At 48.7% G+C, this 21,660-nt stretch overlaps 1 protein-coding gene and 1 pseudogene across 2 annotated transcripts; both read right to left on the bottom strand.

The window, feature by feature from the left end:
- Window positions 1–9,816: 9,816 nt before the first annotated feature.
- LOC139355342 (putative golgin subfamily A member 8F) lies at window positions 9,817–21,136 on the bottom strand. Of its 2 annotated transcripts, none has more exons than XM_071067179.1 (19): window positions 20,774–21,136; window positions 18,957–19,076; window positions 18,312–18,371; window positions 18,048–18,128; window positions 17,154–17,192; window positions 16,841–16,888; window positions 16,668–16,752; window positions 16,467–16,573; window positions 15,336–15,422; window positions 15,123–15,230; window positions 14,841–14,928; window positions 14,322–14,440; window positions 13,848–13,916; window positions 12,129–12,204; window positions 11,606–11,694; window positions 10,945–11,045; window positions 10,762–10,862; window positions 10,517–10,672; window positions 9,817–10,430 (listed from the first exon to the last, which is right to left on the bottom strand). In XM_071067179.1, the coding sequence occupies exons 1-19, from the start codon at window positions 20,819–20,821 to the stop codon at window positions 10,237–10,239; spliced, it is 1,776 nt and encodes a 591-aa protein (XP_070923280.1). In that variant the 5' UTR covers window positions 20,822–21,136; the 3' UTR covers window positions 9,817–10,236. The 2 variants fall into 2 exon arrangements, with proteins under 2 accessions (XP_070923280.1, XP_070923279.1); XM_071067178.1 differs by having other exon boundaries at window positions 11,606–11,697; window positions 20,774–21,135.
- Window positions 12,248–13,841, bottom strand: LOC139355486 (golgin subfamily A member 2 pseudogene; annotated as a pseudogene).
- Window positions 21,137–21,660: the final 524 nt, after the last annotated feature.

Raw genomic sequence — 21,660 nt, 5'->3', positions numbered from 1 at the left:
ACAGGCTTGAGCCACCGCGCCCGGCCGAGATTTTTTTCTAACTGAAACAAATGGTGAGTTGATGAGAACTGCTCTCATTTAGTGATGTCTGCATGTTGTCTGGGATAATCAGTATGTACCTTAGTCAGCTTTTATTTTTTACCTTCTTAAAACAAACCTATGTGGCACCGATGGAGGAAAACAAATCAGACTCAGAGAAGTACTACAGGGAAAATGTCTGCGCTATAACAACTCTAACATACAGAAACAATTCTTACAAATTTCAACACTTATTACATTGCCCATTAAAATTTCTTAACATATACAAATTAAAGAAGTCCTAGGCAATTGTAGAATTAGCATCCCACCTCTGAATAAAAAGATTATACTTTAAAAGTAATCATTTTGAAAAATATCTGTAGAATAATTGGAAAAGCCATCCTCCCACCTCAACCCTCCAAGTAGCTGGGACTACAGGCATGCACCACCATGCTCAGCTAATTTTTTAACTTTTTGTAGAGATGGGGTCTCGCTATGATGCCCAGACTGGCTTTGAACTCCTGACAAACAATCCTCCCATCTCAGCCTCCCAAACTGCTGGGATTATAGGCCTGAGCCACTGCACCTGCCTGTCTATCTCTTTTCAAAGACAAACTCAAAATACTTTTGAAACACTGAACCATTGTTCAATCTATAAAAGTAAATAATGGCTACCAGATTTAATCAATGAAAATAAAAATGTATCAACATGCCAATTATTTTCCCTAATATGACCAAACATTTCATATTAGAACAAGAGAAAACATACTACCTAAAAACCCTATACTTTTAAAATAGAAACTTTAAATAGCTTACAAATAGTCACTTTTTACCAAAATCCTAAATACAAGTACCACATGCCCTATAGACAACACCCTCACAGTACAAGTTCCTTCTCAAAATTCAGGTTTTCTCAGGTCACCACTCCAGGTGCCCCCAGTGACTCGACACCATACCTCAGAATCAACCCACCTCCATGACAGCATCTAAGGCACCACCGTCTACCAAACCCTCATGCACTGACAGAAATGTCCCACATCTGCACTGTTCAATCCAGTATCCACTAGACATGTGACTATCAAGCACATAAAATATGACAGATGCAAGTGACGAACAAAATATTTTATGTACATTAATTTTTTTTTTTTTTTTTTTTTTTGAGACAGGGTCATCCAAGCTAGAGTGCAGTGGTGCAATCTCCGCTCACTGCAATGCCTCTCAGGCTCAAGCAATGCCCCCAACTCAGCCTCCCAAGTAGCCGAGACTATAGGTGTTTGTCACCACACCTGGCTAATTTTTGTATTTTTAGTAAAAACGGGGTTTTGCCACGTTGTCCGGGCTGGTCTTGAACTCCTGAGCTCAAGTGATCTGCCCACCTCGGCCTCCCAAAGTGCTGGGATTACAGTTGTGAGCCACTGCATCTGGCCTTCATTTTTATTTTAAAAATTACCCTACAGTGGAGGGTGAGGGAGGCAGCGCCCTGGGGTCATTACTTACATTTCATGCGCCTGGTCCTGGTTACCTCATAAGTAGGACCAATAACAACACATACCTTCTGTTGTTAAAAGAATCAAAGGAGATAATCCGTGTGCAGAAAGCACCACTGCGTCTGACAATACGTGCTGAATGAGTAGCTACTATTAATTTTTAATTTAAATAACCCCCATGAAGTGAATGGCTACCACATTAGAGCAGAACTAAAATTTTGAACTTACTTATTCATTCGTCTACTTGTTTGCTATGTCTCCCTGACCAGCCCAGAAGATCCATGAAGGCAGGGCTATATATCGATCGCCACTGTGACACCTAGACAGTGCTCGGAGCGTACTTGGGCATCTAAAAATGTTTGTTGAATAAATACATCAACATCAAAAGCAAAATAAACACATTAGTAGGAAAGAAGTGCATAAAAGTATGGCTGTACAAGGCAAACAAAATGCAAACAGGATTGCCAATGTAAATCTCAGTAGAATTCAAGGCTAAACTCATGAGAAAATGATTCCCTTTAAACTAAAAACCGTATGACCTACAAAAGATACAAGGTGTGAATCTTTATACACCAAATAACAAAGCATGAAAAGTAAACCCATAGTAGTGGTAAACTTCAATTTTCTTCTCTTCCAAGCACAGAGAGAAGGCAACAATGAATATATTCATCAATATATTCACACATTCAAGCATCCTAAAGAAAACTAATGAAGTCAAAGTAACAGATGTATCTATCAAACTCTACACCCTGCAAACAGCGACCACCCTTACTCAGTGGGAGGCTGTATAGGGTGGTGTCTAACACTCTGGAATTCAAAGTCTTGGCCCTGGCCCTGGCCCTGGCCCACCATTGGAGGTGAGGGAGACAGTGGCCTGGGATAATTACTCATCTTTCATGGGCCTAGTAGGCACAACAAGTAGACCAATCATAATATGTACCTCGTGTTGTTCTAAGAATCAGGAGATAATCCACATGGAGAAATTACCACTGTGTCCTGACAATTTGTGCAGAATGAGCAAGCTACTATTACTACATTATTAGCAATAGTTGACTACAGTCATGGCATATATTAAAAATGATTTTAAATTAAACCACAAAGATATGATTTCTTCCCTAGGGCAGAAATCATAAAGGACTCATTTTGATGTAGTAAAAGGAGAAAAGTAAAAATAACAAATATAAACCAAAACGCCTAAACACTTGTGGAGTTAAAAGCACTTCTGCCGGGCACGGTGGCTCACGCCTGTAATCCCAGCACTTTGGGAGGCCAAGGCGGGCGCATCACTTGAGGTCAGAAGTTCAAAACCAGCCCGGACAACATGGTGAAACACCATCTCTACTAAAAAATACAAAAATTAGCCAGGCATGGTGGTGGGCGCCTGTAATCCCAGCTACTCGGGAGGCTGAGGCAGGAGAATCGCTTGAACCCAGGAGGCAGAGGTTGCACTTAGCCAAGACTGCACCACTGCATTCCAGCCTGGGCAGCAGAGCGAGACTCCATCACCTAAATAAATAAATAAATAAATAAATAAAGCACTTCTATATACCTTATACATCATATGAAAAAACGAAAACTTTGCCCAGGTACAGTGCTTCACACCTGTAATCCTCAGCACTTTAGGAGGACTCCATGGAAGTATCACTAAGGCCAGGAGTTCAAGACCAGCCTGGCCAACAAAGTGAGACCCCGTTTCTACAAAAAAAAAAAAATGTAATTTAGTCAGGCATGGTGGCATGCACCTGTAGACCCATTCCAGCCTGGGGGACACAGTGAGACCCTATTTTTTTTAGAGTGAGTCTGTAAAAATAATAAAAATAATAAAATAAATAAAGGAAACAAAAGAAAAAATAAAAGGGAAAGGCAAAGAAAGAAAGAGTCCATAAATCACAATCATGTAAGTAACACAAATCCAAACTTATGAGACATTCTCTGTCTTTAATGATTGCAGACTAAACACTCGACACTCACTTTTCTGATCCCTCGAGAATCTCTAAGATACAAGTTTGTTTTATTAAATGATAATTGGAAAAAAAAATCACCATTCACCATCAGTTATTCCTTTAAGATGGTTCCTTGTGCTCTATTTAAACATAATTTGTATTCCTAGTGCTATGCCCCAGTATTTCCCAGCAGGGAAAAAAAAGAAAAACAGATTTTATGCTTAAGAACCTTAAAAGAAACAATGACTAGCAAACTAAATAAAATAGAAAAGTAAATCAGTGAAGCAAGGAAGAAGGAAAATAAATTATCCAAAACTAGTGAGGAAAGGAAATAGATAAAGGAACAGAGTTAGCTAAGAAAATTCCTGGAAACCCAGGTGCTTCTTGCAACTAAGAAGAAAGACATAAGAAAACACACAAAGAGGCCGGGCACGGTGGCTCACGCCTGTAATCCCAGCACTTCGGGAGGCCGAGGCGGGCGGATCACGAGGTCAGGAGTTCAAGACCAGCCTAACCTACATGGTGAAACACCGTCTCTACTAAAAATACAAAAATTAGCCAGGTGTGGTGGCATGTGCCTGTATTCCCAGCCACTCAGGAGGCTGAGGCAGGAGAATCGCTTGAACCCGGGAGGCGGAGGTTGCAGTGAGCTGAGATTGTGCCACTGTACTCCAACCTAGGTGACAGAATGAGACTCCGTCTCAAGAAAATAACAACAACTACAACAACAAAAACCCCCAAACAAGCCACACACTCAAAGAATGAGGAGGAAGTTTGTTCAAAACAAGAAAATCTAAATTTAAGAACATGGACTTTCAATTAAAGAAAAAAAAGATGGACTTTCAAGACAAAAAGACAGGGGTAAACTTAATATTGCCAAAAAAAAGATCAGCGACATCAACACGACCCTGGGGGCCTGTGGACAATTCCTGGCTGCAGGTGCAGAGCGTCCTTGCCAGATGCAGGTACCAGGGCTGCCCCCATGGCCCCAAAGCACCCCAGCCTCCACGGCTGAGCCTGAGGGCTCTTGGAACAGGCTCTGTGTCCAAGCTGGCAGACGTGGGTGCTCTCTGGAGCTGTCAGAGAGCTCGTGGTTTACGGTGTAAGCGCTGAGAGCTGGGAGGGGGTTGTGTGTGGGGCTGCACTCTGAGGACGCCAGAGGCCTAGGAATGCCATCCTGGGCACACTGTGCCTGTTGTGCAGTCCGAGTCATGCTGCCAGGGCAGAGTATACAGCTCCCAGCCTGGGAGTGCTGAGAACCAAATCCACTGCACAGCAGGGGTGAGAGTCAGGGTCCCACCTCCTCTATCTGTCGGCAACCCAGTGGTGACCTAGGATAAAACCTCGAGAGTCCCATACACACGGTCAACCCACAACACACCTCACCGCCCAGGCGGGGACACACGGCCTCTTCCCTCCCTCCCAGGTCCCATCATAGCTGCCAGCATGTGACTGAAGGCAGGGTCCCTGGCCCCCGCTGAAGCACTATCGCAGGTCAGCAGGCTCACGCACCTTGGCCTGTTGCTCCTAGAGGTCGCCTCTGCTATTCAGACAAGGGGACCACAGTGCCTGGTGTGCCGGCTGAGCTCTGCCCAGCAAGCCCACCCACCTCCCCTGCCATGGACTCTCCCTCTTCTGCTTTTCCCAACAGGAAGGGCCCAGCCTCACTTACGCGACCTGCAACCCCCAACAAGCTGAGGCTCCCCTCTTAGACTTATAAGTCTATAGCCAGTGGAATCTGGCTGCCTACCCTCCCTGCCTCCCCCAGGGTCCCTTCAGAGGATCCTGGGTGTTCTGACCACCCAGAGGGTTCTCCGGCGATCACTCCAGCCATCCATCCCTTTTAGCTTCATCATCCTGGTTCAAGCAGTGTTCCTTCTCTATCAGGCCTGGTGGCTGTTGCGTTGGGCTCCCCAAGGCAAGAGGTAGCCCTGGACCAGTGGGTTGGAAAACAGGGTGACCAGAGAAGAGGAAGCCTGAGGGGGGCGAGCATTGGTCTTAACAGAGGGTGCACTGCCTGGGTGTCATGGACGAGGCCAGCGTACGTGGGGTGGGGAGGGCTGCCACAGTCCCCAGGCACTACCTGTGAAGCTCCGGCTCCTCCCTCCATCTTCCTCCCCTTTCCCTTCCAGCCCCTCTTTTCCAGGAACCTTGACACGCCCACACCTGTGCCCTCCCCTCCCTGACCCTCCCACAGCTGCTGTGGCACACCTGTGCTCTGCACTTGCCTCACCAGCTCTCTGCTCACTTTTCTCTCTCCTGTTTTCTCTCTGCTTTCTCTCCAACCGCCAGCCGATCGGGTCCGGCAAGTCCATCCCGTCCTGAGAGCCCCAGGCCCTCCTTCGACCTCTAAATAGATCCCCCTTCTTCTGGGAGGCCTCCCTTTCCAAGCCTGCTTGGGCAGCTGTTCTGTGATTTGACAGTGGCTCCCCCGGCCCCAAAGCCAGCCCCCTTCATCTGTGACTTGGTCTGCTGTAGTGGTGAGCTGACACCTCCAGGTGTGACTGTGGCTGAAAACGTGTGCCCCCCTCTGTGGTATGCCCCTGCCCTGTTCTATAAATATCTATAAATACATATATGTACATATATACACATACATATATACACATACATATACACACATACATATATACACATACATATATACAGATACATATATACACATACCTATATACACATACCTATACACACATACATATACACACATACATATATACACATACATATACACATACATACACACACACACACACACACACTCTCCTACATGTGGCCGACAGCCTCACCTCTAGCACTGGGAATCAGTCACCGTGCTGTCCGTCTGGAGTCTTGTGGCCCAACAAGGGAAAGCTGTCCCCTGACATTGCCCCTCCAAAGTGCAGCACCTCCAGTGAGCCTCCCTGTCCTGCCCGGCCTGCGGACAGCCCCCGCCATCCCTCCCGCCCCCACCAAGCATGGGAGTGCTGTGCAGGCAGCGGTGTGGCCTGACAGTCTCTACCAGTCCTGCTGTCCCTCGGCTGAGAATCACACCCATTTCTGGATGGCGGGGAAATGTGTCCTCTGCTGGCTGTGTTCTCTGTGGAGCTCAGGGGAGGGGAAAGGCCAAGCCATTTCTAGGGTGCTGTCGGGAGCGGTGAAAAGGCCATACCCTTTCCAAGGTTCACTTTTCCTGGAAAGCCCCTGGAGCTTCCCTGGCTCTTATCCTGTGAAGCCGGCTCTGGCCACCAGGGGGCAGGGCCATGAACTCAGCCTGGAGGGAGCCTGCGGGGCAGCCGGCGCTCTGGAGGGACAGACAGAAGAGGCCACCAGGTGCAGACAGGAGAGGGAGGCACGGGGACGGAATGGAAGACGCCTGGGCTGGGTGGAAGTCAGTGCCCTTAGGTGCTGGTACCTGTCTTCCCGGCCACCGCTAGATCAGGCTTCTGAGCCTGTTGGCTGTCAGGGTGGGACCGCGCCCTGCAGGCGCCGTGGCAGTCCCAGTGGAATCCCCCAGGCGCCACCAGGCAGCATACAGGTAACAGGCCTGGAAGGTCCCCAACAGCCTAACTGGACATGCCCAAGACACTCTGGGGCTCCTCGTTCGGTGGCACAAACTCCAGGACCCAGTGAGGGAAACGGGAACACACCAGGCCGAGGAGTATGGCTAAATCCGTTTATTCCAAAATAAAAAGCAAAATAAACAGGAGTCGCATCACCAGGGAGCCACGACCCCATCCCCGCCTCCTTCCTCTGTCCTATGCTAGCAATAAATAAGCTTCCAGCCACAAATAATCATTAGAACCTCCTCCCCATGAGCCAGCTCCAACCACCGCTAGATACGATACAGAGGTGGCCCTACCCTCTGGAATATACAAAACGCTACACAGACACAATACGTACCCTGGGGAAGAAGGGCCACCCCAGCAGCCTGTGTCCTCCGTGGTCCACAGTTAGCCCCACTGTCCTGCCTCAGCTACCTCTCTGAATAAGAAGCTGGGAGCCCTGCTGAGGGAAAAGTTGCTATGGTGAGAGTAATGAGGCCGTCAGACCTCCAAACAAACCAACTCCACCAGCCTCTGGCTCTTAAATAACAATCATTGTCATCCAGAAATGTAAGGACTCAGCCCTGGTCAAGGTGGCAAAGGGTCTGTTTGTCTTTCCCCATTAGACAGAGGTCTTGTCTTGCTACCCTAATTGTAAAGGGGTGACTGGGAAGGGGTGGTAGGGACATGGTGGCCGTGGAGACTCCAGCCCCACCTCTCCAAGTTTTGCTGACAGGGGCCTGCTTTTAATTTTTTATTTTTATCCCATGACTTGTTTTTTAAATCCCAGAACTTCTTTTTCATAATTTTTTTGCAACTTTTCATGAAACTTTTTTCTACTTTTTTGCCAAAGGTTTTTTTGCCACAACTTTTTTACATTTTTTATCCCATAACTTTTTCACCCCATAACTTTTTTTAATCCCATAACTTTTTCTATTTTGTGTTCTTTTAATAAACACTTGCATAGTTTTATTACAAGTTTGTAAAAATGAAAGAGATTATCTCATGCCAGGCATGCCCAGCATTTGCACAGTATCAATACCTTTAATACCACAGTTTTCAAGACACGCAAAATAAAATTTGAAGGCAAAAACAGCACTTTGCAACAACTTAAGAATTTATTACATTACAGTAGCATGACACCAGCAGACAATAATGCCACTTTAGGCAAAAGTCTTTCAGTATTTCCTTATACATTGTTTACAAGAATTCATAAATTGCTAAAAGTCATTCTAAGAAAACTTGGCAGATAAAGCTTTGGACTGGAATTGGCATTTCTTTCTCTACTTTTCCTTCCCACCGTTTCTTTTAAACTACAGTGTTCATGTTTTAAAATGTTTTAACTTATTTCAGAACATTGATAGCAGTTACTTTTTTAATAGTTATATTATTTTAAAATGACTAAGATAAAGTTTTAGAGAAACTATATTATGGATAGGGCGGATTTACATGTTCAAATTTTCTAAAAATCAGCTTTGGTATTAAAGCTGATTTTTTTTTTTTTTCATTTCTGGAAAACCTATCAGGTTTAATCAAATACTTTAAAAATGGTTACTATATATTGCAATCTTTAAATAGGTGTTTTGATTCTTCCTAAGAAAATTGAAATTTAGTCAGTTGAACTCACATTTTAACATTCTATGTTTCTGATGAACTCTAACCTTCCAATGTTGCCTTCTAAGCAAATCGAAAGCTGCCTTACACTGAATGAGGAAGAGCACAAATACTTGGCTGAAGGAGGTATCGCAAAAGACTGCGTGCACTTTGAAGAAAGACTTAAGTTATTGTCCTACGATTTCCATTCTTTTTAGCTGTTTCTTAAATATATGCCAAATACCTACACAAAGAGTGGAATTTCAGTTAACACAGTAAATTTATTTTCCAGATGGACATTCAGCTGAAATATGCCAGTGTGTGATTTAACCCATCGGCACCTGATGAACACAGTATGGTCAGATTGGTCACAGATGCTAAACACTATCTGAAGGTCATGCCCAGTCACTGATGTTTATCAGGGTAAAAGTGAAGTGATTTCAACGACAAAAGTACCTTTGAAATAATTTATCAATGTATTCGGTAAACCCAGTTTCAGAATGATAAAGAAAAAAACATTACACAAAATAATGTGGCTAATTCACAGTGGTCCAATTTCTAGCCTGAGGGTTTAAAATGGACTTAAAGTAACGGTCTTTAAACTGAACTCAAAGAATGCAAAAGCAGGAAGTTCAGAAAATAAAAGGCAAGAACAGGACTTTAAGTGCATTTTAAACCCATGGGCTAGAAATTGTACCACTGTTAATTAGTCGCATTATTTGGTCTAACATTTTTTCTTTATTATTCTGAAACTGGGCTTATCTAATACACTGATATATTCATACAATTTGGAAGAATCAGTTGAAGTCACAGGACCCAATATTTGCGCTCTTTCAGTGAATGCAGGCAAATCTGTTATTCATCAGTAAAATCGTATTTTAGTCTCCTGTTAACGTCATATTTATAAAAGTATCATGAGGATGCCAAATGCTGAAAATGGAGATGGTCTAGTAACTAGAAATCCCCACCCCAGGGAGCACACATACATATCTCCCTACATCCTAATACTGTGATGTGTTTTGGATCAGACATTAGAACCTCATGAAGTTTTAACTGTTGAGTCTTTCCCAAGCATCATCAAGTTATGATTTAGGCAATGTGTGACTGAAATTCATTCATTCCTCATGCATAGGCACGATCACATAAATACTGCACAAATTTATGTCCCTACAAAGTAATCAACAGTGCACACTTGAGGGCAAACCGCATATTGAGCTAATGAAGGGCTCACTGTGATTAAGATTGGATCAAACAGTAGCAGAACATAAGCAAATTTTATCTGAATTCTGTAATGAACATACATGCTATAATAACATTACAAAAGCATGGCAGCCTATTCCAAACCAGCGAGAATAGTTCTGTGCAAACAGTGGGTCTTTGGGTGTTTGAACTCCCACCACGTAAGGGCAAACTCGATATACATGCTAATGACCTACAATTATGAAATTAAAAAAGAAAATGCTAAAGGATGCCAGAGTGAACCTCAGTGAAAGCCACAGAGACCCACTCTCTTTTAACTTTTTACAAATAAACTTAAACTACAAACTAGAAACACAAATAATCAAGAGTGGCTCTAACATTCAAATGAACTAAATGAATTGTGTAGGAGATTAACCCCATAACTTCGTTTCTTTTTAAAAAGTTTCTTGACCAGCTTTTTGATGACGGTGATGTTTATCTCCTTCTTCTTGGCAGCCAAGCCCAGCAAAAGAACGGCACGCAGCGGTTGCTGCCCAAGCCTGGGTGCTCCTGGTGCTCCTGGTGCTCCTGCGTGATGGGCTGAGCAGTGGGGTTGTCGTGGGGAGACCCCTCCCTGGCCTCTCCTTGCCCAGTCTCGGCGCTGACACTGAGGCTCACCTCACAAAGATCTTTGGAGAGAGGGAGGCGGGGATCTGAGTGCAGCGCCAGCACCCCCTGCTCCTGCCTGCCCGCCCCGCCTGAGGGCTCTACTCACCGCCATGCTTGTGGGCAGCCCCAAGCTCCTGAGGGGCTGGGGCTCCTGGACGGGGCTCATGAGCAGGGTTCTGGGCAGAGATCAGGAGTTTGCTGTGCTTGTTGTTGTAGTCGCTGCCAACCATAACAGCATCTCCTGCAGCGCCAGCAGCTTCACCTGGAGGGAGGGGTGCTCAGCTGTCATGCTGCTGGCGGCGCCCACCCCCACGCCCACCCCCACCCCTGCAGAGATGTTGCACACCCTACCTTCATCTCCTCCCTGTGCTGGACCAGCCTGATGATGTCCTCCTCCCATTGCTGCATCCTCGGCACTGCCCCCTGCCTCTGTTAGAAGCTGATGAACATTCCTGCGGGAGGACAGGGCTCAGACGCTGGGGCCTCTCCGAAGGCCCTGCAGCTCCCCCTGCCCTGCCCTGGCCTCCCACTCACTGATGGCATCTTTCTCCCCAGTATTCGATGAACGGAAGTTCGGGTTTCTCCACCAGCTCACTCAGGTCCGCCATCTCCTCCCGGTGGTCCATAAAGCCGCTCTGGAGCCAAAATAATGGGGTCACATCTCGGTAGCGACCTGCCCTCAGGTAGCATTTTCAAGTAAGTCATGGAGAAGCTGGAGGTGAGTCCTGGCATGGGCCAGCTTCTCCATGACTTCCTGCAGGGCCCGGTTGGTCTCCGCACTCACAGACTCGCCCCCAGTCCCTGGGGCTGGGACCGCTGCCTCTGGCTCCTTCTGGGCCGAGGCCACCAGGTAAGCCAGGTGCTGGCAGCACACCCTCTGCTCTGTCACCCGCTCTCGTAACCCTGCCTGCTCCTCCTGGGCACTGGCTCCAGCGGATTTGAAACATGCCACCTGAGGGCAAGACGTGAGCATTCTTGTAGGGACATACACAGAACAAACGGGGCAGAGAGGTGGAGCGCAGCCCCTTCCCTTGGGGCCTCAGTTCGTCACAGGTGAAATGGTGTCTGACCACTGGCTCTCGGAAGGGGTGAGGGTCCAGAGAAATCAGAAGGCAGGGAAAGTAAGAGCATAAAGGGGTCTTGCAGGGACCACAGAGGAAGGTGGCAAAATCGGTGCGGGGGGAGTCAGGCTCACCATGGCCTCCCAGCTCTCCTGGTCCTCTGGGACGCTCGGCATGGGCTGAGGGGCCTCCTCCTCCTCACTGTCCAGATGTTCTCCTCCATCTCCTGTGGGGAGTGGCCAGAGGGCTCCTCAGACAACCCAACAATGGAGGTACTGTGGGCCCACCTCTGCCTCCACCCTCACTATGTAACCCTGAGCCAGCCCCTCCTAGAGAGGAATAAGCTACTGTTCTTTATTTTTCCTTTTAAGTACCAAGATCTTGCTATACCGCCCAGGCACAGTCCCACTACCGGTCGGTGCAGGAGTTCTGACCTGCTCCGTTTCTGACCTGGGCCAGTTCAGCCATCCTTAGGCAATTTGGTGGCCCCCACGCTCCCAGGAGGTCACCATATTGATGCCGAACTTAGTGCAGGCACCCGGTCGGCATAATGACCAGCTGTTCTAAAGGTCTCTTCCAACTCCTCAATCCTGTGCTGCTAACAGTCCCCCCTTCCTCCTGGGGCTCTGTCCTCTTCCTCTGAGTGGCCTCCCGTACCTTCCCCAGGGACAGCCATGAGGCTCAGTTGGTCCTGCAGCTGCTGATTCTGCTGCCTAGCAGCCTCTAGGTGCTCCTAAGGGGCCAGGAAAGAGTGACAACGCACGGAGTTTGCCAGGTCGTCCCCCTCATGGCCCCATCCTCAGCAGGTACCTCCCCGGGTCTCCTGTAACTTTTGGCGGGCCATCTCGGCCACCGCTTTGCCCCAAGCTTCCTGCTGCTGCAGCTGGTTCATTAGCTGGGTCTGCTGCAGTAACTGCCTGTGCAGCACCTCCTTCTCAGAGGTCAGCTGCTGATAGGCGGCCACCTGCTGCTGATAGGTGGCCACGGACTGCTGCAGGTGACCCAGGTAATGGTCTGGCTGCTGCCGCAGACTCTGAGCCTCTTGGCTCTTCAGCTCCACCTGCAGGAAGACCCTGGGTGTGAGGGCACGTGGCGGCTGGCTTCCAGATTCTGGGCCCATTAATAGGGTAGCGAGGGCACTGTGGGGCTCTGTCGCCTGCCCAGGCCCCTGGCCCCTTACTCCAGGCCTAAGTGACTCTCTCCCTTTCCTAGAACCCCATGCTTCCTTCCTCAGCCTCAAATCTCATACCCTCCTTCACCATTTAAACTGTAGGCCACAGACTGGTGGAAAAGCAGTGGGAGCCAGCTACCATCTGCTAAGTGTGCTACAGGCCTAATGCTTTCCATGTATTATCTCATTTAATCCTCAGCTCCTCTGTAAGGAAAATGCTACCTTCCTTTTGAAGTTAAAGAAACAGAGGCGGCTGGGCGTGGTGGCTCATGCCTGTAATCCCAGGACTTTGGGAGGCCGAGGTGAGCACATCATGAGGTCAGGAGATCAAGACCATCGTGGCTAACACAGTGAAACCCAGTCTCTACTAAAAAATACAAAAACTTAGCTGGGCATGGTGGCAGGCGCCTGTAGTCCCAGTTACTCGGGAGGCTGAGGCAGGAGAATGGTGTGAACCCGGGAGATGGAGCTTGCAGTGAGCTGCGATTGCACCACTGCACTCCAGCCTGGGCAACAGAGTGAGACTCCATCTCAAAAAGAAACAGAGACTTAGAGATGCAAAGTACTTGAATGGTGATCAGTGGAACCGAGGTTGGAATCCAGTTTCAATCTAAGGAGCATTTTTGTTTTGTTTTGAGACAGAGTGTCACTCTGTGGCCCAAGCTGGAGTGCAGTGGTGCAATCTCAGCTCATTGCAACCTCCATCTCCTGGGCTCAGGCGATTCTCATGCCTCAGCCTCCTGAGTAGGTGGGATTACAGGCATGCTCCACCATGTCCAGCTAATTTTTTTTTTTTTTTGTAATTTTAGTAGAGATGAGATTTTACCATGTTGGCCAGGCTGATCTCAAACTCCCGACCTCAAGAGATTCTCCTGCCTCAGCCTCCCAAAGTGCTGGGATTATAGGCCTGAGCCACTGTGCCTGGCATAAGGAGCCTCTTATCCCACTGTCTGTTCCCCTATGATTGGGGGCTTCATGCCTCTAGCTGGGATGATGATGTCCAGACCTGGGAGGAGCCCAGGGCTACCCACCTCTAAAAGTCAGAGGGCAGGAAGGAAGAAAGGGTCATAAGACTGCCCTGGAGGGTGCTGAGGTCACCTGCCCCCAGGCTGGAGCTGCTTCTGGCCTGGCACCTCCCCTCCCCAGAGGCTGGTGCCCGCTTCCCAGCCCTTCTTGGATGGGGTGGGGGTTACAATCTACTTCACCTCGCCCAGCGTCTCCTGTAGCTCCTCCACTTGCTGCTCCAACTGCAGTGCACTCTTGTTCTCATTGTTCTGGACAGAGAGAAGCAATCAGCTGCCACCCACTGCAGCTGGAGACCCCAGAAGTTGGTGTCTGACTCCCATGGCACGGGGAAGGGTGGAGGCAGGTTAGAAAAATCATCCCCTCTCACCCACAGCCACCAGAGCAGGGCTCTGGTTCACAGGTGCCTTTAGAAGTAACATTTCACGTGAGGGCTACACTGCCCCATTTTACAAGTTGGGAAACAAAGGCCTGGAGGGCTAGGGAGGAGGGCAGGCTCCCCAGTTGGGGCAACGCAGCAGCTCCTCGACGCCGCTCTGTGGCTCGGCCAGCTGCTGAAGCTTCTCATCCTGCTCTCGAAGTCTCTCCTCCTGCTTCCGAAGCTTCTCCTCCTGCTCCTGAAGCCTCTCCTTTTGTGGCTGGTTCAGGAGACTTACGTGTTGATGGTTTTCCACGTGGGCCTGGAGCTCTGCTGACACCCTCTCTAGTTCCTTCCTCAGGTGCTGCAGCTCCTCCTCAGCGGGCACTGCTGGGGGCTCCGGGGGCAGGGGTTTAGCTGAGAAAGGAAGCAGACAATAAGGGCCTCTGGATTCTCAAAAACAAAAACAAAACAAAACAAACAACAACAACAAAAAAACCCTCCTCTTGGTGCACAGCTCCTCTCAGGCTCCCCAAACTTGGCCTCACTGCTAATGATTCCTCGCACCTGGATGGTAGCCAATCTTCCAAACCACTTTCAGATGGAGAGCACTGTGGGTGGCTGACAACGGGCCCTCTTTGCTGATGGGGACACTCAGGCTCATGGAGATAACAAGACTTGTTGTTTCCTGGCACAGACCTCTTTCCTTCTGCCTCAAAGCCCTTCCATCCACCCACCTCCCTGGGGCATTCTAAGCCACCCCCAGAGCCCCCTCCGATGCCAGGCCTGCTCCCAAGTCACATCAGCCCCATCGTACCCATCTGGTTTTTTAGTTTCGACAAACTCCTCTCCAGCTTCTCTACCAGACGCATGTGATGCTGCTTCTCCTTCTTTAGTGTGCAAACCTGCCCAAAGCACAGGGATAAAGGGCCCTGGAGAGAGGGGCTGGTGGCTGGACAGGCTGCCATCTCCCTCTCTGCCCCCACCTCCACAAAGCCCCGACCCATGACCACATCTGGCTGTATATTCCCATGTTACAGATGCCCAGAAACATCCAGTGACCTATCTAAGGTGGCGGGGCTGAAGGGTCAGATCTCACCTCCTGGGACATTTTTCTCATCCTCTGCTGCCACCGGGCCCTCTCTCCTTTTAGATGTTGAACATATTCGTCTCTCTCTAGATGGGCTTGTTTGAGTGAATCCTTCATCTGCAAGAATGGGCACAGAAGTTAGGAAGGGCTGTCACTGGTCCTCACCTGCTCCTGGCCACCTGGGGTCATCTTCCTTCCCTCCCTGCCTCTGCAAAATCTCACCTGTGTCAGCTGAGCTTTCAGCAGTGCCTGCTCCCGTAAGGACTGCTCTAACTTCCACTCCATACGTGCTTTATTGCGGCTCGAGGACTGGATGGTGAAGAGTGAGAAGTTTCTATCTGGGGAACCTGGGCCATTCCATACAGTGCCCCTTAAACAGGTTAGGGCTAGGCTTAATATGCAACTCGGTCAGTAAAGATCGAGGCATTTCCAAGTCTGTGGTCTGGTTTTTAAAAGAACTCAGTAAAGTTGGAAGGGACAGGGAAAGAGATCGAATTTACAGCTGGCTAACAGAGTCCCAGAGAGATCAGATAATATTGCTCCTGTTATTACTGTTATTACTACCACTGTCTGAACCTTTATGGAGTGTTTCACCAGGTACCATGCTAGCAATCCCATTTATTCTCACAACCACCATAGGAGACAGTTACTATGATTCCCTCTATTGTGTACATGAAAACACATGGAGTATTTGAGGTTAAGCACTTGCCTAACATCACTTAGGCAGAGCTGGGATTTGAACGCCCAGCTCTATCCAATTCTCTAAGCCCATTTTTCTTGCTGGGGATGGGGGTACAGATAGGAAGGGGAAAATGAATCTTTTGTTCACTGTTTGAAAGGATGATACATTCGCATAGTTCAAAACTCAGAAGGTACAGAAGGGAAGTATCTCCCAGCCACCTATGGCTCTCTCCTGAGGTTTTTATGAACCTTGCAGACATGTTTTCTGTATATTATCATAGTATGTACACACACACACACACACACACACACACACACAGGTTTCCTCTCTCTACAGAAATGGTAACATACTAAAGGTACTCTTCTGTATCTTCACGAGTAAAGTACCCAACCGCACCTAGGACTTGGCTAAGAGCACAGCCAGGTAAGGGCAGGGCAGGCACTTGGCCTCCAAGTTCAGTGTCCAGTACTCGCTCCCCACCACACCCGCCAACTCACCCACAGCAGCTGACTCAGCCCCAAGCTGCCTCTAACAACCAGACACAAAAGCAGTGAGGAATGGCCATGCCGCCTTCTGGGCAGGACACTCCATCCTGCAGAAGGGACCTTTAGGCTCACTCCTCCATCTGCGAAGCCAGGCTCCCAGGGGACGGGGCGGGTGGTCAGACTCACTCTGTCCGCCTTCTTCTGTGTGGCGGTGACAGCAGACAGAGCCCGCTGTAACTCCCCTTTACGCTGCAATGAATGTTGCAGGCGGCCAGCCAGATCCTTGGACTCCTCTGTAATGACAGATGTGAGATGGGTCCCAAAGGACTCCCCTAAAGACCTGTCAAAGTGCCAGGCTGAAGGATGACAGGGCGCCCAGATTCCCACCTTCAAAGTATCTGAGCGAGCGTTTCGTGCGATACAGGTCCGTACTTAGTTTCCCTTTCTGTACGTTCAATGTCTGGATTTGAACCTTTGGGAGAAAAGCCAAGCAAGTGCTGAAAGAGAAGGAAAGAAACATTCCCCGGAGGACAGGAGAAAACTTCACACCCTCCACTCACCTCTAGCTCCCTTTTGGCTTTCTGTTTCTCATTGTTTGCCTTCTTTTCCTATAGGAAGAGGAAGACAGAGCTCTTACCAGGGGGAGGCAGAGATGGCACAGCAAGAGACATGCCCCCAGAATGCCACCAATGCCCCAGGACAGGCCCACCCATGAGACCAGGTTATCAGGGACCCTGTGGGGATGGGGTAGAATCTGAGGGGTGAGCCTTCTTCCCCAGGCTGGGAGTGGGTGAGACGAGACAGGGGCCTCTACATCTGAGTGCCCCCCAAACCCAGCCGTCATGTCGCGAGGAAAAAAAGAAATTGCATTACTTCTTCCAGCTGATGTTCCACTTGTTTCTTCTGTTGTTTCTGTGGGGAGAGTCAAATTAAGGTGATGGAGGGTGGCCCCCTCAACTCTATTCTCCAGACCAGGAAGCGGTAGGTGGGGCCAGGAATGGATTTTAAAGGCAAAGTTCTCAGACCCAGTGGGAACACAAACTGGTCAACTCTCCTCAAGCTCCCAAGGACAGAGGATTTGGGTCTTTGTTGGTTTTCACCCACAGCCACAGAACTCAAAGTCTGAATGTGGAATCTCTTGAGAGGACAGGAACACAATCCTCTAGAGATGGAGTTTGAGAAAGGCCCCCCTCCTGCCTGCTTGTGATTTAGAAAAGTGCGTTCATTCAATAAACATTTACTGCGCATGAATGGGCCAGGTACGGTTCTTCACAGCAGATATAGGCTAACGGAAAAGGACAGACAGCAGCCCTTGGCCCTGAGGTTTCCATTCTAGGCGGCCTTTAAATCTCGGACTCTCAGAGCTAACAGAAACCTTAGATACTCACTACCTCCTCTGGAAACCCGAGTCCAGAAAGGAGAGGCGGCTTGTCCAGAATCAAAGAGCAAATTAGGGACTGAGTCACGGCAGAAATACAGGGCCCCTGACAACCAGTCAGGCTTACACCCCCCCAAGAGGCAACAACCCCAGGGCGTGTGTAGCAAGGACTTGAGCAGGGGTGTGTGGAGAGGAGAGAGTTGGCAAAGAGGGCAGCAAAAGAAGAGCCATGGTGCGTGCTCTGGGGTCCCTCCAGGTGAGGTCTGGGTGCCCCAGCTCCCTATTTGCCCTTGGCACCGGGAACCCCAGTCCCTTTCTTCAGGGTCCCAAGGGGAAACTGGAGCCCAGGATTGTCAGCCTGGAATCAGGGGACCCCACTGGACTCTTACCAAAGATTTGATAGTGTTCTTCAGGTGAATGATTTTGACGGACCTCGAGTCCAGGGCAGCTGCTAGTTCTTGGGACGGGCTCTGAGGCACATGCAGAGAGGAGCAGGTGGAGGAGGAGTCAGGGGAGAGGTAGAGAGAACAATCATTAGGGCTGGGGTGTGTGTGGGCTGTCTCAGCTGGCAGAGGGGCACCCAGTCCCTGCTGTGGGAGGAGGTTGGAGGATTGGCCTGCAGGGTCACTGTACCTCCACCCAGAGCCTCTTACCTCCAGATCGTTGAGGGGTGCAGATGACGTAGGGCCCTCTCCGTCGATACCTGTTGCTGACTACAAGAGGTGAGAGTGCACATGGAGATGTTCTGTCCCTCTCAGTGTCTGAGCCCTCTGACTTCCTTTCTTCCCCTATCAACTGGCACAACTTTCTTTTCTGCCTGTCTTGGACCCTTCGTCCCATAACTCCTTTGTGCCAACTTCTCTCGTGGTTCTTATCTCCCCACCATCCCACCCTGGGGCCCTTTCAGTGACTCCTGATGGCAAGTGGCTGTTCTCATTGTCCTGGCTTCCCCTTGAGACTGGGGATGAGGAAAATCAAACAGCAATGACCATATCCTGGTGTCCTGGGTGTTTACAGTAGGCCATGTATTAGGGATTAACATAAAACAATAACAAATCTCATTTAAACTTCACAAATGGAAGTCAAACAATAATACCACCTCTATTACACAGATGTGCAAAGAGAGACCCAAAGAGCTCAAGCAACTTGCCCTAAATCATATCCCTAGCAGATGGAGAGGCAGGATTCAAACCCAGAATTCTGAACCAGTACCCAACAGTCCATTCACAATCTTAACAATTACCCTCTACTGCCCCTTGGGCCCCCTGTCCCCAGGAGCCTGGTCAGCCAAGACTCACATCCCCAGGTGAGTGGGAACCACCAGAAGTGGCTGTCTCAGGGACACTGCCATTTGTTTTCCTGTTCTTCTTCACTCCTGCTGGACCACCAGGGCTGTTTCTCTGCCAATATTCTTTTAACTGTGGGAAAGAAGAGCAGTAATGCTCATGAGAACTATCGGCCCCTACAGCCACATCCTCCCTTATAGTTTTAACAAAATGCTCTTATACACCATCTGATTTAATGACGCCAACAACTGTACAAGGTGTTGTCACCATCATTTAGTGACTGAGAGGGATTGATATAATGGCTAGACAAAAAAAAAAAAAAAAAAAAGAAAAAGGAAAAGGTGATACTGGAACTTGGAAACTCAGTCTTCTGACTCCAAGCTCTGGGGTTTTGCAAGAATCAGCAGCTGCCAGGGACCAAAACCAGAGGTAGAGGTAGAAAAGTAAACATTAGGTAGGCAGGCACTGCATGGTTTAGAGTCATACATCCTCACACATCTGTTAGTATCAAGAAGTGCACCAGTACCCCTCAAACTTTTATATCAATGTGTCCTCAGGGCAGAAGGCAGTCTTTCTGTTAAATCTGGGAATTCATCAGAAAGAGGACAACCCAAGCCTCATTTCAGAGAGAAATCTGGTATACTCTCAGAAGCCTATGTGACTGTCATCCCTAAGTACATTAATGTTTTTTCTCCTGATCTCAAGAGAATCAAGGGAACCTGATGCTTCAGAAAGATGTCTCACATTTATCCCGTGGCACTCATAGTTCCCCAGGTCAAGATAATATGAGGAAGATTCAAGCTGTCAAGTTCAGTTTCCCAAGATCTATTCCACAGAAGATGAGCAAATCTCACTTCAGAGACCACAGACTGAAGGGCAGTCTGGTCCCAGAACCATGGAGAATTAGAATATGAGGTGGAGAACTCAGAAAAAAAATGTTAAAATCTCTCTGGAAAGTAGAAGCCTGGGAGAAAACCAAAGCAAACCCATTCTCCTATCGCCACCTAGAGATACTGTGAACGTTTTGAGCTCACGGGGGAAGTGTAGGCTTTTCCCCCTGTCAATGTCTATGTTAAGGGAGTGAGGCAGCCTGAAATCGCTTGCTCCTAGATCCCATAGTCTCCATTCCCCTTCCAGCTGCAAATTTGTGCTGTGACCAGAGGAACAAGAAATGGGGTGACAACACTTAGGGGAGTGGGTCATAAGATCAAAGGCCGGTCTTCCAGTAATGACAGTTAGTAGGCGGATTGTGACATCACTACATTCCACTCCTCCTGGTTGGGGGTGGGGCACATCAGCGCAATGTCCGAGTCCCACTCCACTATGGGGGAGGGAAACACAGGGTTGGGACCCAGGTCCTTGCAGACACCAGCACAAAGAGCCCAGGGAGTTTGACCTTGAGGCAGCAGGAGGGGAGGACCGAGTCTGCAGTAGGGAGCCCCAGGAATCACCAGCCCAAAGTCACCCAGGGACAACTGGCGAGGGTGGGGCCTAGGGCTGGGGGACCCAGGTGCTTGGAAACGTGAGCCCAAAGAACCCAGGGAGGTCAAGTTTGGGTAGGCAGGAGGTGAGAGCCCAGTAATGGAGTGGGAAGCCCCAGTAGTCACACACCCAAAGTCACCCTGGGGTGATTGGTGAGGGCAGGGACTGGGCTTCTTGCTGAAGGGGCAGGGCTGATTGACAAGACTTTGGTGGGGGCAGCCCAGAGGTGCCGGGGTTGGGGGGCCCAGTTTGGTGTGCCTCAGGAGTGATATGGACTCTGGTAGTGGTCTTGTCATCAGAGGGGATCTGTGGCTGGGTTGGGGGGCCATGACCTGGTGCATTTTTACCTTTCTCTTGGCTAAGGCCAGTTTACTCTGTCGAGTTTCTTCTGCCATCGCAGGGTGGGGAGGGAAGCGGGATTGGGGCCACGTCAGCAAAATCCCAGCGAGCACTGATCAACGCCTCCAGTCACCTACCAGGCAGCTGAGCGACTGAACCAGAGGCGGCGTAACCAGGACTCCAGTAGAATGCAGAGGAGGGGCGTGGCCTTAATGCTCCAAGCCCATTGGTCAATGAGAAGATGAAAGGGAATTGGGGCGTGGCCAATCAGCAGGCAGCAATGTGTCCAGAGGGGCCTGTGGCTCACAAGGAAAGCTGCCCATGCAACCACTGTCCCCACCCACTCAGAGAGAGGGAAGGGGCTGCCCAATCTGGGAGAGGGAAGGGGCCGGTTTTTGTTTTAAAAGCTTTAAAACTTAAAAAAAAAAAGTGTGTATACTTTATATATGTGTGTGTCCGTGTGTGTGTATGTATTCCTCCAGAGCTGTCTTCATTATCCAGCTTCTATGCAAGGTCTTTGATTTTGGTCTGTATTTTTCACCTTCAAATACAGTACAAAAATTACCAGTATTACCTTAACTGAGTTACAGAGCCTATAAAAATGGAAAATCTATGGCGTGCTTGATGGTTAATGAAGCAGACTATATTATCCAACATTCTAATAAGATAAGATAACCACAATGATTTCTCTTTTTTGGAAAAACATTTCTTTTATTCTCTTATGTTATTGTTACAAATTTTTTTTTTGTTAAACAAGAAACAAGTCTAATATCTGTAGAAACACAAAGCTTTTGTGCTTCTGACTTTGTGGTCTGCCCATCTCAGCCTTCCAAAGTGCTGGGATTACAGGCTTGAGCCACCGTGCCCAGTCTACTTCTATATTTTCTACAGATCA

Source organism: Macaca nemestrina, chromosome 7 (assembly GCF_043159975.1).
Source record: "Macaca nemestrina isolate mMacNem1 chromosome 7, mMacNem.hap1, whole genome shotgun sequence".
In the NCBI taxonomy this organism is placed as follows: Eukaryota; Metazoa; Chordata; class Mammalia; order Primates; family Cercopithecidae; genus Macaca; species Macaca nemestrina.
The sequence above is the reverse complement of the archived record's forward strand: the minus strand, read 5'-3'. Positions and strand labels throughout refer to the sequence as shown.